This window comes from Pseudophryne corroboree, chromosome 2 (assembly GCF_028390025.1).
Source record: "Pseudophryne corroboree isolate aPseCor3 chromosome 2, aPseCor3.hap2, whole genome shotgun sequence".
NCBI classification, from domain to species: Eukaryota; Metazoa; Chordata; class Amphibia; order Anura; family Myobatrachidae; genus Pseudophryne; species Pseudophryne corroboree.
In genome coordinates, this window is record NC_086445.1 from 984,405,459 (window position 1) to 984,421,026 (window position 15,568).

The following is a 15,568-nucleotide window of genomic DNA, read 5'->3' on the forward strand; positions in this document are numbered from 1 at the left end:
GGGCTACCTTCTTGGATAAGCGTGTTAAAGTTTTGTCCACCTTAGGGGAGGATTCCCAGCGTAACCTGTCCGTTGGCGGGAAAGGATACGCCATAATAATCCTTTTGGAAATCTGTAGTTTTTTATCTGGAGATTCCCAAGCCTTTTCACATAACTCATTTAGCTCGTGTGAGGGGGGAAAGGTTACCTCCGGTTTCTTCTCCCCATACATATGCACCCTCTTGTCAGGGACTGGGGTTTCCTCTGTGATGTGCAACACATCCTTAATTGCTATAATCATATAACGGATGGATTTAGCCAATTTAGGCTGTAACTTTGCATCATCGTAATCGACACTGGAGTCAGAATCCATGTCGGTATCTGTGTCAACAATTTTGGATAGTGGGCGCTTCTGAGACCCTGACGGCCTCTGCGACATAGTATCAGGCACGGGTTGAGACCCTGACTGTCCTGAGGCTTCAGCTTTTTCTAACCTTTTATGCAAGGAATTAACATTATCATTTAAAACCTTCCACATATCCATCCAATCAGGTGTCGGCGCCGTCGGCGGAGACACCACATTCATTTGCTCCCGCTCTGCTTCCACATAGCCTTCCTCGTCAAACATGTCGACACAAGCATACCGACACACCACACACACAGGGAATGCCCTTTTTGAAGACAGTTCCCCCACAAGGCCCTTTGGAGAGACAGAGAGAGAGTATGCCAGCACACACCCCAGCGCTATAAACCCAGGAATAACACAGTAACTTAATGTTAACCCAGTAGCTGCTGTTTATATTGATTTTTCGCCTAATTATGTGCCCCCCCTCTCTTTTTACCCTCTTCTACCGTGTATCTGCAGGGGAGAGCCTGGGGAGCTTCCTCTCAGCGGAGCTGTGGAGAAAAAATGGCGCTGGTGAGTGCTGAGGAAGAAGCCCCGCCCCCTCAGCGGCGGGCTTCTGTCCTGCTTAAATGTACAATTTTTTGGCGGGGGCTCATACATATATACAGTGCCCAACTGTATATATGCTAATCTTTTGCCAAAGAGGTCCCAATTGCTGCCCAGGGCGCCCCCCCCTGCGCCCTGCACCCTTACAGTGACTGGAGTATGTGAGGTGTGTGGGAGTAATGGCGCACAGCTGCAGTGCTGTGAGTTACCTCAGTGAAGAACGGAGTCTTCTGCCGCCGATTTGAAGTCTTCTTTGCTTCTCATACTCACCCGGCTTCGGTCTTCCGGCTCTGCGAGGGGGACGGCGGCGCGGCTCTGGGATCGGACGGCGAGGGTGAGATCCTGCGTACGATCCCTCTGGAGCTAATGGTGTCCAGTAGCCTAAGTAGGACCTAGCTTCAGAGAGTAGGGCTGCTTCTCTCCCCTCTGTCCCACGATGCAGGGAGTCTGTTGCCAGCAGAGCTCCCTGAAAATAAAAAACCTAACAAAATACTTTCTCTCAGCAAACTCAGGAGAGCTTATTGAAAAGCACCCAGCTCGTCTGGGCACAGTATCAAACTGAGGTCTGCAGGAGGGGCATAGAGGGAGGAGCCAGAGCACACCAGAACCTAAATTCTTTCTTAAAGTGCCCATGTCTCCTGCGGAGCCCGTCTATCCCCATGGTCCTTACGGAGTCCCCAGCATCCACTAGGACGTTAGAGAAAGTATATATTTAGATACTTAGGTAGAATTATACAGATCTTTCCAAGCGGACTGCCGCGATCAGTTGGTATGATACCCATCACCAATGTACCCTTACGCCAGGCCTTGGGGTAATTTAAACAAAGAAGCATAATTACACTTCCGGCCACCATTGCATAGCCCAGTTTCATCGACACATTGTCACTGAAATTTGCCAATGTGAGAACTCCCTTTTATGCCCCTTCAATCACCAGTGACGACGTGGCTATAACACGTACCAACCTGCACTGTGAACACATGCTTGATTCTGGAGCATGCAGAGAGATCGATAACATGCAAGATGTGCTCTGCAAACGGGCATACATCAAACTCTGCATCGGCCTCTCAGTCGGCTTAGGGTGGCAGGATCACAAGTGGCACCTGACGGAATAGCAGTCAGAAAACAAAGCCACTCCTGCACTCTCATCTATAGCAGTGCAAATCACCAGCACGCCTCGCTTTCCAGCATACAAGCATCTAGTGTCACCAGCATTGCAAACCCCATACAGCTTCTACACAAGTGCCCACTAAATCCCAGAATGCACCACCTCATTATTATAGCCCAACAAGGTGCAGCATGCAACATAATTGACCATTCCCTAGGATGAACAGAGCAGCAGAAAGGGGCGGAGCAGGTCAGAGCAGGAGGCGGAGCATCAGGTAGAAGGGAGGGCAGGCAGAGGTGGACAGTCAGGCGGAGGATGGAAAGTCACTACAGATAATAATAACTTACTTGAGATGATGCAGCCTTGAAGAAAGTCAGAATTAGTTTCCAAGTAAGAAGATAACCCAGAACAAAGCAGAACTCTTCTTTTAATGGCTGGATTATGGCAAACTCTCCCACTTGGATTCCTTCCAGCAGACTTTCAACTAAATCTTCCTGAACGGCCAGGACAGACATCAGAGCGGCTGGCGGGGACCTGCATGTAAAACAACACACGTGGCATATAAGGGAAAGGAAGAAAGGTGGTGCCACGGACAAGAGGGCACTTCTAGGGCTGTGCTACCACAGTCGCCAACACACCGAATTAAGGGCCTACTTCAGAGATGTACAATGTATTGGGACGCCCACCGGCGGCTTCACGGATCCAGGCAACTGCGTACAGATTCAGAGTGGTTGCAGATCCTTTGATAATTATAATCGAGACCTGAAAAACCCGATGGCCACGCAGAATTTCCATGGGAACTGAGATGATGGTGCCATGTTTTCTGCTGACGGGATTGCAGTTGTAGGAGATACACCTGCGTTTAGCCGCCACTCTCTGTTATCTCCCCCTAGCGGTCGCGGACTGTAAATCCTCACAGCGGGTGGCATTGTAAGGTACCTTGGAGCGTGCACAGTGTGACTGTGATGCACGCGCAGTCAGCCATTAATCGCTCATAAATATCGGCATTGAGTACATATCGGAACCATGCCGCAAGTAACATATATTAGGCAAAAGAGGTTTCTAATGCCAGACAATAGTTTCCGTCAGTCAGCATGTCGACTGTCGAGCTTTCCACCGGGTGGGCTTACGGCGTCGGTTTAGTGACCGGCGTCACATAACCGCATCCAGTTTGTACATATAGAACTACAAATACATAGAGAAATATATACACAGCAGTATTGTTCTTGCCGAGTTCTGTGTATATTATAACGTTGCCTAACATGCCACAGATTATCGAATGCAGTCAGGGCCACGTCCAAACCGTGTCTGCGGAGCAGATTTCTGTTGCATCCAAAGGCATAAAAAGGAGACACCCCAATAACAGGCTGTGAGAGGCAGGAAGTGCGGGATTCCATGCGAGTCTGGACGGATTTTGAAAGCGGCAATCCTTTACACTGCAAAAACCAACCTGGTTATGACTTGGTAATTATTGCCGCTTTAAAAATACGGCCAGACTAGCACGAAATCACACACTTTCTACTTCTCACAGACTATTATATTGGCACACACCACAGAGAATTACGGTACCCCAGCACCACACATAGGGGGCAATTCAGATCTGATCATAGATGTGCTAAATTTAGCACAGCTACGACCGCTTACTCTGACATGCAGGGGGGAACCCCAGCACAGGGCCCGCATGACTGGCTCAGCCCCCCCCCCCTTCCCCCGTAAGGGTGCAAACGCATCACATGTCGACTATGCTTTTGCACCCGGCGAGTAGCTCCTTACCTGCGCAACTCCTGCGGCTGGTAGGGGGCTACGTGCCGCGACCCGGGTCACAGCAGCTGCGTGTGACGTCACACAGCCTCCACGGCCTGCCCCCGCAACAGTCCGGACACGCCTGCGTTGTCCGGACCGCGCCCCGCCAACACCGTTGGCACGCCCGTGACCGCCTCTGCCTGTCAATCAGGTAGAGGCGATCGCAGCCCACTGGGCTCCCGGGGTGCGCCCGCACAGAGGGATTCAGACCGCGATCGCAGTCTGAATTACCCCCAATGTCCTGTGCACGTCTATGTGGCGCAAAGGAAAAATGTGCACTCTTGGTGTCGGGATGCTGATAATCTAATTAACCCCACTGTATGTTTTTTGGCTGGCAGGGACGATGGAATGGAACGCCAGGAGAAAGAACAACAGTACATACGCTGATTAGCCATGTGTTACTCTTGTTAAATCTGCACCTCCCCCCAATAGGTTCTGTACTGAATCACAGTACGGTTTAAAGCTTGCAATGAAATTGCCAATTTAGGGCAATTACACGGTTAAACTGCACTAAATCTATGGAAATCCCTGGGATGACTTTTTTTCCCCTGTATTGGTGGTAATAGGAACAAAAATCTGGAACTTTTCAAAGATGAAGAAGAAATTCCGTATGGCTAATAGGAACATACTGGGAATGTGACTGCGGGGAATAAACATCTTGCACATTAACTTAATCAAATTTGAATTATTGTACGTTAGATATTCATTTATTTTCGTTGCGCAGGTTTGTGCCAATGTTTTTCCCACTGAAATAAACTCAACCATACTACAAGGTAACACATCATGCGTGCTCAGGGGCCAACAGGCATGTATGAGTCAGTTTTCAGTGGGGATGTCCCTCTAGGAACGCTATAAGCTGTAACAAAAACGAACAAACTCATCAACTGGAAATGGGCAAGTTTTACTCTTTCTTTAGCTCGGTCTATAAAAAAAATTAACTATGAAAATGTTTAACTATAAGAGGTCACCACGTGGAGCATTTAAAGGGGAAATCCACTTCAATTTATTTATTTATTTTAAATGACAAATATAAATGATGGAAACATGCAATTCCACACAAAGGGACTGATTCTGATATGTACGGAAAGACTAAGCAGCTGCGATTTTTCAGGCTACGGACTTGCTAAGCATCGCAACTGAAGCAGCCACTCAGAAATAAAAAGAGACCCCTACCGGAGCCATCGCATAGTTCCCAGCAACTGTGGACACATATGCAGCACGGCTGCACAAAAGAGGAATATCTACTCCCCGAGCGAGACTATGGTCACGCAGACTGGCCGCAGGAACTGAAAGGCTGGCGCCATGTTTTCTGCATACGGTATAGCAGATATAGGCAGATACACTCCCCAAAAACTGATGCCAGGCGCTTATGTTTAATGCCGCTATTCCCCGTTCCCTCTCAGGTCCAGGGGTACAGAGAAGATGTGTCAAAGTTTGAAGAGAGTAAAGTACCAACCAATCAGCTCCTGTCATTTCCCAAACACAGTCTGTAACATGACAGTTAGGAGCTGATTGGCTGTAACTTTAGCTCTCTCCAAGGTTTGATACATTTCCCCCTTATCCATAGATAAATGCACTGAAACGGTTTAACTTTTGCATTTATGGAATGTTCCCAAATAAACAATTAGAACCATGGGGAAATGTGTGACCATTGGGTTCTTAGACTTTCCTTGCATACGTGGCTTATTGGAGTCGCACAGTTGCGACAATCCCATTCCCTGGTCAATTCAACCCTAGCAGTAAATGCCTGGATCATTATCTAAATTGTGTTTTCAGAGTTGTGAAAGTGCCCGTCTTGCGCACAGCGCTGTACCTGCCCTATTTAAAAAAAGAAATAAACAAAAACATTTTGATTGGCTGATCAGACAGATAACCACATGGCCTGTAACCACGGTGAATGTGACACATGCGGACGTCTTCACCTGCCTGGTGTGTGTAAGGAGACCGCGTACAGCTTGTGCAGTGACAGGACTGTGGCCACACTGCGCTCTTATTGTGGTTTGGGCTATAGCAATTGAAATCAAGGTCATTCCGGTGCTAACTACAAAAGCGCTCCCACGGCTCATCGCTGGTCCTGAACATGGGACTGAGAGACGCTGGACAAGTCTTGGGGACATATATTATAATATAGGCAAACTATGTAGGAAACACTGCGCCTGATTCAGAGGTGCGGCTGCAATTTCTCAAGGATTTTCAAGTGCAGAGAGATGCCAATGCCAGTGTAAGCATTGCCCTTGTGCAGTGCTGTGTGACGGACTTCCCAAACCCTGCGACACCCACTTTACATATGTGAGCAATGCTCAAGTGCGCTGGAGGATCAGATTACTCCAGCATCGACGCACCCTCAGCTCCTCGGGCAGGCCCTGCCAGGTGCAGGGTCTCCCTTGTAACTTCATTGTAATATAGCCAATGTGGCTTCAGTGCTGATAACAAGTTCACAACTGCATGACGAATCATGCCACGCCCCTGACGCTCCCACACCACTCCCCCTGACGCTCCCACACCACTCCCCCTTGACGCTCCCACACCACTCCCCCTTGATGCTCCCCTACCAGGCCCATGACGCTCCCATGACTCCCCCCTACCAGGCCCATGACGCCCCCCTACCAGGCCCATGACTCCCCCCTACCAGGCCCATGACTCCCCCCTACCAGGCCCATGACTCCCCCCTACCAGGCTCATGACTCTCCCCTACCAGGCACATAACACCTCTTTTTTGGAAAGGCTTAGGTCCCCTCCCTGTCTCCACCCATGGATCACAGAAGCCGTCTAAAGTAATAGCAATGTAATGCACAAATGAACGTCATCACACTGAGTGCTCAGGGTTTCCTAGACTTTTCCTTTCATTTGCGCAGTAGCAAATAATCGCTCAATGGCGCAAACATCTGCGCTGCGTCCACCTCTGAATCGGGCCCATTGCGTCCAGGAGCCCTTGCTGTGTGAACGAATACTGCAGAATATTTCTTAAAAATAACAGCGTTAAGAGAAAAAAAAAACCTCATGTCAGGTTACAGGTCCAGTTCCACAACGATTGCAGTATGTGCAAGAAATCAGGCAAAATGTTTTATTACACCCGACAACGAAAAGGAAACAGGGGGACTATGAGATTGACATATTTTTTTTCCATTCCAAACCTGTAAAAGCACTAACCAAAACAAAAGAGACTTACAGGGCAGGTTCCTCTTCTTCATCAGATTTCAGGTCATCATCATCAAATGCCGGCAGATCAACCATAATTCTGTGCATGGATACAAGCAGATCTGTCAAACACCTTCATTACAATACAACATGGGTATACCCAACGCTCTCTATTCCAGCCAGGCTCTCCGGGATTAACAATGACTATATACATACATTAGATGGATGGACAGATGGAGCTTATCTGCCAAGCAAGGTGTGTATCCACCTCCGCCATCATCTTGGAGCATGACAACATTGTGACTGCAATGAACGTATACACTAATATAAAAGGTAAGTGCATGTCTTTGATGCTGAGAATTCCCACAGGGATTCCCAGCCACATCTGTTGCCAGTTTCTATATTTCTTTCAAGAATCATTACGTTCCGTCACCGCGACGATTATTTGATCTGTGTACGGAAACAGTTACGTAAACGGTCCACGCTTTTTCGCAGCCGGCGATCGCTCCATTAAAGGAATCAATGATTTGGCCTAGTACATCGCAGCCCCATTAAAAAACATCCGAGTTCGTCCGGCACCCTGCACGCCCGCCGAACTCGGACTTCATTACTTCACGCCCATTATCCTGAAATGCCAGCAGATGGCTCCATCCTTATTGTGGTTCATTAGTGTAGGATATGGGTTTTCTACTCCGCATGTGATGCCTCTTATAGATGGGTCTCCACAATGAAAACTGCCTGGAGGATTTGTAAATATAACAATTTGGGGACACAGTCAACATGTCGACGCATTTCATCGACGAAAGGTTGCCAACGCCATTGTAATGTTATTTAAAGCATTGTAATGGTGGAAGCATTATAACTTTGAACATGACGCTTTATAATCATTTTAAAGTTAGAATGCCAACACACTTGCATAGCATCTGGTGTGTAATAGAATCGGCCCATTTATATACACTGGGTGCCAATTGTATCATTGGACTTCTAAGATGGGCACACTACGGGAGTACAGAAACTAAATCTGTGGCAGTGGTGCACTATAGCGGACGCAGGTGGTGTGGTCGCTATGTGGCCGGGAGCTGCGCCATTCTCCTCCATACAGTAAATACTGGAGCATGCACACTGAGCTTTCCATTCATTCTTAGACTAAGCACCTGATTTGCTGTTTTTAGAGCAGAGCTTGAAGGCCCAGGAGGCTAGAGGAGTATTGCCGGGCCTCTAGCCGAATTTTGCTATGAAGACCCTGTGTGTGGCAAAGACACCAACGCAGATTCTATGGTGGCAGTTAAAGGGTCAATATTCACAAAACTATCAGAATACCATTTCTGCATTACATGTCAACAGAGCAAAGAACAAACTGGAGCTCACGACGGCAGGTAAGAGAACGAGACAACTTCCATCTAGACAGATAAAAACCACTCGCAGAACTGAAACACATTAAATAAAAATAGACATAGCGCCAGCCTCATTCCTTGCAACATCTAAAGTAGTAGAACCGTGAGGATCCATTAAGATATTACATTGCCATTGTGTATTTCCCAGGCCGCAAAACCTGTAGAAACCTTGTGAGGAAACAAATCTCTTGCAGATCGTTCAAACGCAGGACGCCCAATCAACAAGAGTTCTGACAGCTGCCACGAGTTCTGCTCGTTTTTTTTCTCCCTTAAATATCCAGGTGTGAAGACCTAAGGGGGGAGATTTTGAGAGGGGTACTATAGGACTGAGCATTCCGCTAACTGCAGAGGCCTCTGGGTAATGGTTCCAGAGTTTTACTAGCGTAGAGAGGGGGAAGGTTTTTCTGAATAATAATAATAAAACTGGACTGTTCTGTGTTTCAATGGAACGGATGAAAGATATACAAGTTATTGTTAGCAGATGCCTTTCCATACGGAGTCAACTTCCATTTAAGGTTTAATAGCCCTCAAAAGGTCAGCAGGAAACAAGTGGGACAATAGCTGTATCTTTCGGCATACCACGGACTGTCTACGCGTTTCAGGATTTATTGCAGCAGTTATTATTATTGACGGACTTACACCGAATTGCAGACAAAAGTCAGATTGTTGCGTATGTCTAAAGAATTACTAAAAGGCCCAAGGGAAGCTAAACATTGGACAGCCAAAGGCAATGCATCTTCTCTTACAAAATCCTCCCGTCACTGGATGGTCTGCACTGTAGTAAAATCACTGCATAAAAATGTAAGATATGGGGGGACGGTGAAGTCAACAAGGAGGAATTAAACAAAGGCATGGTAACTAAACAAACACATAGAGGAGCTGGCATGCCACGCGACGGAGAAAGAAATACACTGTGCTCTTACTTATTCAGCATATGGTAAACTGCGACCTGCACCGCTCTCTCTCGGTGCAGCAGGAGAGGGGCCAGCGTGTTTAGCAGGCTCTGCAGCCGGTCACTGAGGTTGGTCTTCTGTCCAGCGACAAACTTGGCCGGGAGCTTGTGGCTGAGCAGCTGGTCCTTAGTAATGAAACGCAAAGCTTGGCCAAGCGACTGCAGAACGGGGCCCTGATAAGACGCCTCTGAAGACTTGCTCTCCCCTACGCAGGACAAACACAGCAGAGAAGAAAGAAAAAAAAGAAAAGGATTAAAGCCATTTAAGAAGAGGAATTCCACAGATGCATATTTTACATTTCTAGTATGACAAAGACAGAACTCGCTCCCTGTTGTAGTCAATAAATTAAAGCCAGGGTATGTAGGTTAAGTTGCTGGTCGTGGAAATACTTCTTCTTTAATAGATGACATCATTTATGATGTGATATCAAACATTCCAAAGATTAAAACAGAGAGAGAGAGAGAGAGAGAGAGAGAGAAAAGTACTGCAATACAAAGACATATTTCATTTGTATATAGCGTATGTATGTACAATGTATAACAAGAATCATAGAAACTAAATAATATTATTGAAATATAAATAAATATATTATTTTAAATAAATAAAACAATTTTCTCCCACGAGCTTCCTTGCGGAGGTGTAAGAGCCGTACCCTCGCTGGACACTGGGGGTCATTCCGAGATGATCGTAGCTGTGCTAAATTTAGCACAGCTACGATCATTCACCCTGACATGCGGGGGGGACGCCCAGCACAGGGCTATCCTGCCCCATATGTCAGTGCCGCCCCCCCCCCCCCACGCAGAAGTGCAAAGGCATCGCACAGCGGCGATGCCTTTGCATTGCAAGAGTAGCCCCCGACCAGCGCAGCTTTAGCGTGCTAGCCGGTAGCTACTCATCGCTCCCCGTCACGCAGCCGCTGAGGCCCGCCCCCCGTTCGGTCCGGCCACGCTTGCATTGGCTGGACCGCGCCCACGAAACGACAGCCAAACGACGCCATTCTGCCCCCCCCCCCCCCAGCGATCGCCTCTGCCTGTCAATTAGACAGAGGCAATCGTAGCGACCATGTACAAGTCACACTGGGGCAGATGTATTAAGTCTGGAGAAGTGATAAAGTAGTGATAAGTGCAAGGTGATAACGCACCAGCCAATCAGCTCCAATATGTAAACTGACATGAGCTGATTGGCTGGTGCGTTATCACCTTCCACTTATCACTGCTTTATCACTTCTCCAGACTTAGGGGGACATGTACTAAGCAGTGATAAAAGCAGAGAAGTGAGCCAGTGGAGAAGTTGCCCATGGCAACCAATCAGCTGCTCTGCATACGTTTATAGTATGTAAATTTTAAATGTTACGTCAATGCTGATTGGTTGACACGCGTCACTTTTCCACTGGCTCACTTCTCCACTTATATCACCGCTTAATACATCTGCCTCAGTGTGTGTTAGGATACATCACTGTGATGCTGTTATCTTGTACTAAAGGGTTTTCCTTCAAAAGCTTTAGACAACATTAGAAGACTGTACTAGAGGAAACGAGTTCTATACTTGGATATTAATTCTACTTGTAGCATATCATCCAGCTCTGTATAAATATAGATTTTGAAATGGCGTAAATTACCCTGAATCTTTATTCTCGCCATGAGGTCAGGTCAGTATGGATGTGTAATGGTTAGCATTACTGCCTCACAGCACTGAGGTCATGGGTTCAATACCCACCACGGCCCTGTGTGGAGTTTGTATATTCTCCCTGTGCTTGCTTGGGTTTCCTCCCACAATCTAAAAATATACTGGTAGGTTAATTGGCTTCCGACCAAAAAACATTAACCCTAATGTGTAAGTGTGTGCATGTAGGGCAGACTAGATGGGCCAAGTGGTTCTTATCTGCCGTCACATTCTATGACCCACAGTCCATGTACAGTGAAATCCCGCAAATGCTGGTTCTGACGCTGGTGCTGGGAAGAGGATCTGCTGGTTGTGGATTTATTCTAGTTTAGAAGGAGTTTATGGTGTAGGGAGGTAATAGCCATCCTACCAACTGGAGAGGATTATCAGCTACTCTCGGTTCCCTGATTCCTGAATGGCAACATACACAATAGGCTTATTAAACCTCCGGAGTGAGGACAGGACACACCTGGAGGGAATATACTAGGATCACACCTCCCTGTTTCCTGTATCTTCCGGTTCTCCCAACATATAAGATATCATGACACAACATATTCCTAACCGAGTCTACAGAGGAGAGCCTGCTGCCATGGAAGAGTATAGAGAGTGCTTCCTACCTGCGCTCACCTAATGGTATACAGTAATTGTGTGTAAAATGAAGTTCTACTCAATACAATGCGATTGTAATATGTTTAATGCCTTTTATATGAGACACAGTGCTCAGGCTCGAAACATCGCTACTGACATAATAGTGAATGTACAATTAGAAAGTGTGCCTGTGATCTCCAAACTGCTGGATTACACACTCCTGGTCATATCAATATACGTGCATACAGTGGAAAAACGGGTGGTCTTCTGTTTGCCGGCGGTCGGGCTCCCGGCGCTCAGTATACCGGCGCCGGGAGCCCGACAGCCGGAATACCGACAATTATTTTCCCTCGTGGGGGTCCACGACCCCCATAGAGGGAGAATAAAATAGTGTGGCGCGCGTAGCGCGCCACCGTGCCCGTAGCGTGGCGAGCGCAGCGAGCCCGCAAGGGGCTCATTTGCGCTCGCAAAGCTGTCGGTAAGCCGGCGGTCGGGCTCCCGGCGCCGGGATGCTGGTCGCTGGGAGCCCGACCGCCGGCCAGCCGTAGTGAACCCTGGAAAAACATATACACAATTTACGTGTAAATACCCAATCTCAGTCCGGATATGGTATGGTTCTCTGGTGAGGTGAACCAGTGGCCCAGGTCCCCCTTAATGTCCGTTTAGCCTCAGTCAGTGTTACTCAATAGTCTGTTTGTGGTGGGAGGGCTGTCCCGACAGTCCAGCACCCGGAATGGCTAGTAACCCTACCTACCCCCCCACCCCCACCCCACCCGCCCCAAACCCCGGACCAAGCATAAGCTTAACCTACCCCTACAGCCTAACCCTGACCAGTCCGATTGCAGCCTATCCCTAATTTCAACCCGTCAACATTTTCAGAATTTCGACATGTTGCCTGTCGATATGTCGACAAGATAATGGTCATCATTGTGTCAGTCATCATCACACGGAAACTAGATGAAATACCATCTTCTATAATCGGGGTACTTGTGCATTGCACATTTGTCGCATTAATGATGTGAATAAGACCCATATTTTGTGAACGGGTTTCTAGCACTATGCTTGATGCAGCTAAGTCGTAAAGTACGTGGAGAGCCAAAACGGCGCAATTTGGCGTGATTGGAGGGATGATCGTATGCGGACACATCTGTACACGGCAAACTGATGTGAGCCTGGGAATGTCCCTGCAGTGCCTCCATGTAATGTTACAGTTTCCCATAGCCAGAGAACAACAGTCATAATGTGGGTTACCTGCTATTTTTACCAGCATCAGTAACAGTAAACTGTGGACCCCTTCCGAAAAGAATTCGTTCCACTCGCAGATAAGGTTGGCGGGAAGCTCGTCAGAAGTGCCCGCGGTGACCGCTTGAAAATAACCAGATACATCCGATGCCAGGTTGCAACTTAAGCAAGCAAACAGCCGGACAAGTGGAATACGGTAGAGTGCGGAGCTCTCACACGCAGTCTGAGAATGTGGACACGGCAGAAAGATATTAGATTAGGCCAGGGAGATGCTTTATCGTAGCAACATTTTTCCAGCTTATCTATAATTGAACTAACTTGCAACACATTACACTTCAATAAATAACTCAAAACAGGCCTTCTAATGACTGCCAGAGCAATAAATATCTTTTTATTGATCAACACGCCTCTTTGTGCACTTCTGCACACGCATAGCCATTAAGGGTTGCAAAAGAAAAGAAAAACATGTTTAAGTGAAATCATTTCCAAGGAGAACAGTGAAAGTGCAATTAAGAGAATTAGGAAGTGGCCACACATTTATAGATCAACACTGCCCTCTGCAGGATTTCTGTGCTAACTGCAGGAGTTTCGACAAGGCCAGGAAAACACCCCCCACACTCTGCATCACACAAATCATTTTCCAGGATTAGTCATAACATAGCATAAATCACAAAATACAACTATCTAGGAATGAACCTGCCTTATTCAACGCAACGTTTCAAACTGCGATTCAAGGAGAGGCTCCAAGACATTTGCATTAACCAGCTGCTCTAACCTAACGCCTTATCAATCATGAACAGATTTTATATATTCTAAATACCTGACATGAAAATATGCTTCAATATCACAGGTGCCACGTGCGATAGATGTGGACTTTCTCATCCACTAACGAAAGTCAGGGTGTTGCAGGAAAGTGACGCAAGGGAATTCTAGCAATTATTCAATCACTGATCAGTGTATAGTACATTGCACAGGCTGTATAAATGTTTAGCAGAGGAATCTAGAAGATCACACGGATAATAACTACTGGCATATCTCCCTGACATGTAACGCCATCCATTTATTTTGTACGAATACCAAACGCCATCGGCAAATTAATGATTAACGTTTAAGCGATCATCACACGCGCTTCATAAGTTATAGATCATTGCTCACGGTTACGGTGTGGCAGGATGTATAGTTAAGCTGCGTACACGCTGAAGTGAGCGGGGATTGCCCGTACACACTAGAAGAAGCCAACGAAGAACGGAACGGTCACCGTTCCGTCCTCCATTAGTATAAACTAGGTCACCGTTCCGTCCTCCATTAGTATAAACTAGGTCACCGTTCCGTCCTCCATTAGTATAAAGTAGGTCACCGTTCCGTCCTGCATTAGTATAAACTAGGTCACCATTCCGTCCTGCATTAGTATAAACTAGGTCACCGTTCCGTCCTCCATTAGTATAAACTAGGTCACCGTTCCGTCCTCCATTAGTATAAACTAGGTCACCGTTCCGTCCTCCATTAGTATAAACTAGGTCACCGTTCCGTCCTCCATTAGTATAAACTAGGTCACCGTTCCGTCCTCCATTAGTATAAACTAGGTCGCTAGAGTTACCGTTAGGTTTGAGGTGCTGCACAGCAAACCTAGTGACCGTGGGAGCGTGCAATCCCCCGCAGACACTGAGCGATGTAGGTGATTTGTCGCTACGGAATGGCAAATCGGCCCGACATTGCTCCAGTGTGTACCCAGCTTTAGGCCTCTTGACCTGCAATAGGAGAGAGATTTCCCCTACTGAGATAGTAATCACGAACCTCCCAGAGACAAGTTAGCGCAGGATATTAATACAATAAGATACACTACGTGCTAATGTAATAACTTACCTCTACCCACGTCAACATAGAGCACATTATGAAATCCCACTCGACATCTCCCAGGGAGGGTAACGCGGAGGATGAGTATTTCAGAAGGAGAGACAAGAATCTGATCATCTCCACGTTTAGGCCGATCAGCTCCAGGCTGGCGTCTTGCAAATTGCTGCACAAACACACCGACATTTCACTGAGGAACTTTCTATTACTATAAATCAACTACAGCGGCGGCTCCAGAGGTGAGGCTGCAGCGCAGTACAAGATTCAAACAAGGGAACCACACCATCCGCCACCCCCCCCCCCCCACCCACTGCTACTCCCACACACACACTGCCGCCCCACACACACACACAGCATCGCCCCCACACACACAGCGCTGCCCCCACACACACAGCGCCGCCCCCACACACACAGCGCCGCCCCCCCACACACACAGCGCCATCCCCACACACACAGCGCCATCCCCACACACACACTGCCACCCCCACACACTGCCACCCCCCACACACACACTGCCACCCCCACAAACACACACACTGCCACCCCCACAAACACACACACACACACTGCCACCCCCACACACACACTGCCACCCCCACACACACAATGCCACTCCCACACACACTGCCACCCCAACACACACACTGCCACCCCCACACACACACTGCCACCCCCACACACACTGCCACCCCCACACACACTGCCACACGCCCACACACACACTGCCACACGCCCACTGCCACACGCCCACACACACACTGCCACACGCCCACACACACACTGCCGCCCCCCACACACACAGCATCGCCCCCACACACACAGCGCCGCCCCCACACACACAGCACCATCCCCACACACACAGCGCCATCCCCACACACACAGCGCCATCCCCACACACAC

General features: G+C 47.9%; 1 protein-coding gene across 1 annotated transcript in view; it reads right to left on the reverse strand.

Annotated features, from left to right (window-relative positions):
* Positions 1–15,568, reverse strand: part of LTN1 (listerin E3 ubiquitin protein ligase 1) — a 179,649-nt gene that overhangs the window by 58,695 nt on the left and 105,386 nt on the right. The window contains exons 21-25 of the mRNA XM_063956390.1: positions 14,681–14,834; positions 12,827–13,040; positions 9,296–9,530; positions 7,010–7,078; positions 2,385–2,571 (exon numbers count right to left, since the gene is read on the reverse strand). Of these exons, the coding sequence (XP_063812460.1) occupies positions 2,385–2,571; positions 7,010–7,078; positions 9,296–9,530; positions 12,827–13,040; positions 14,681–14,834 (859 nt within the window). The remainder of the gene's footprint in view (positions 1–2,384; positions 2,572–7,009; positions 7,079–9,295; positions 9,531–12,826; positions 13,041–14,680; positions 14,835–15,568) is intronic.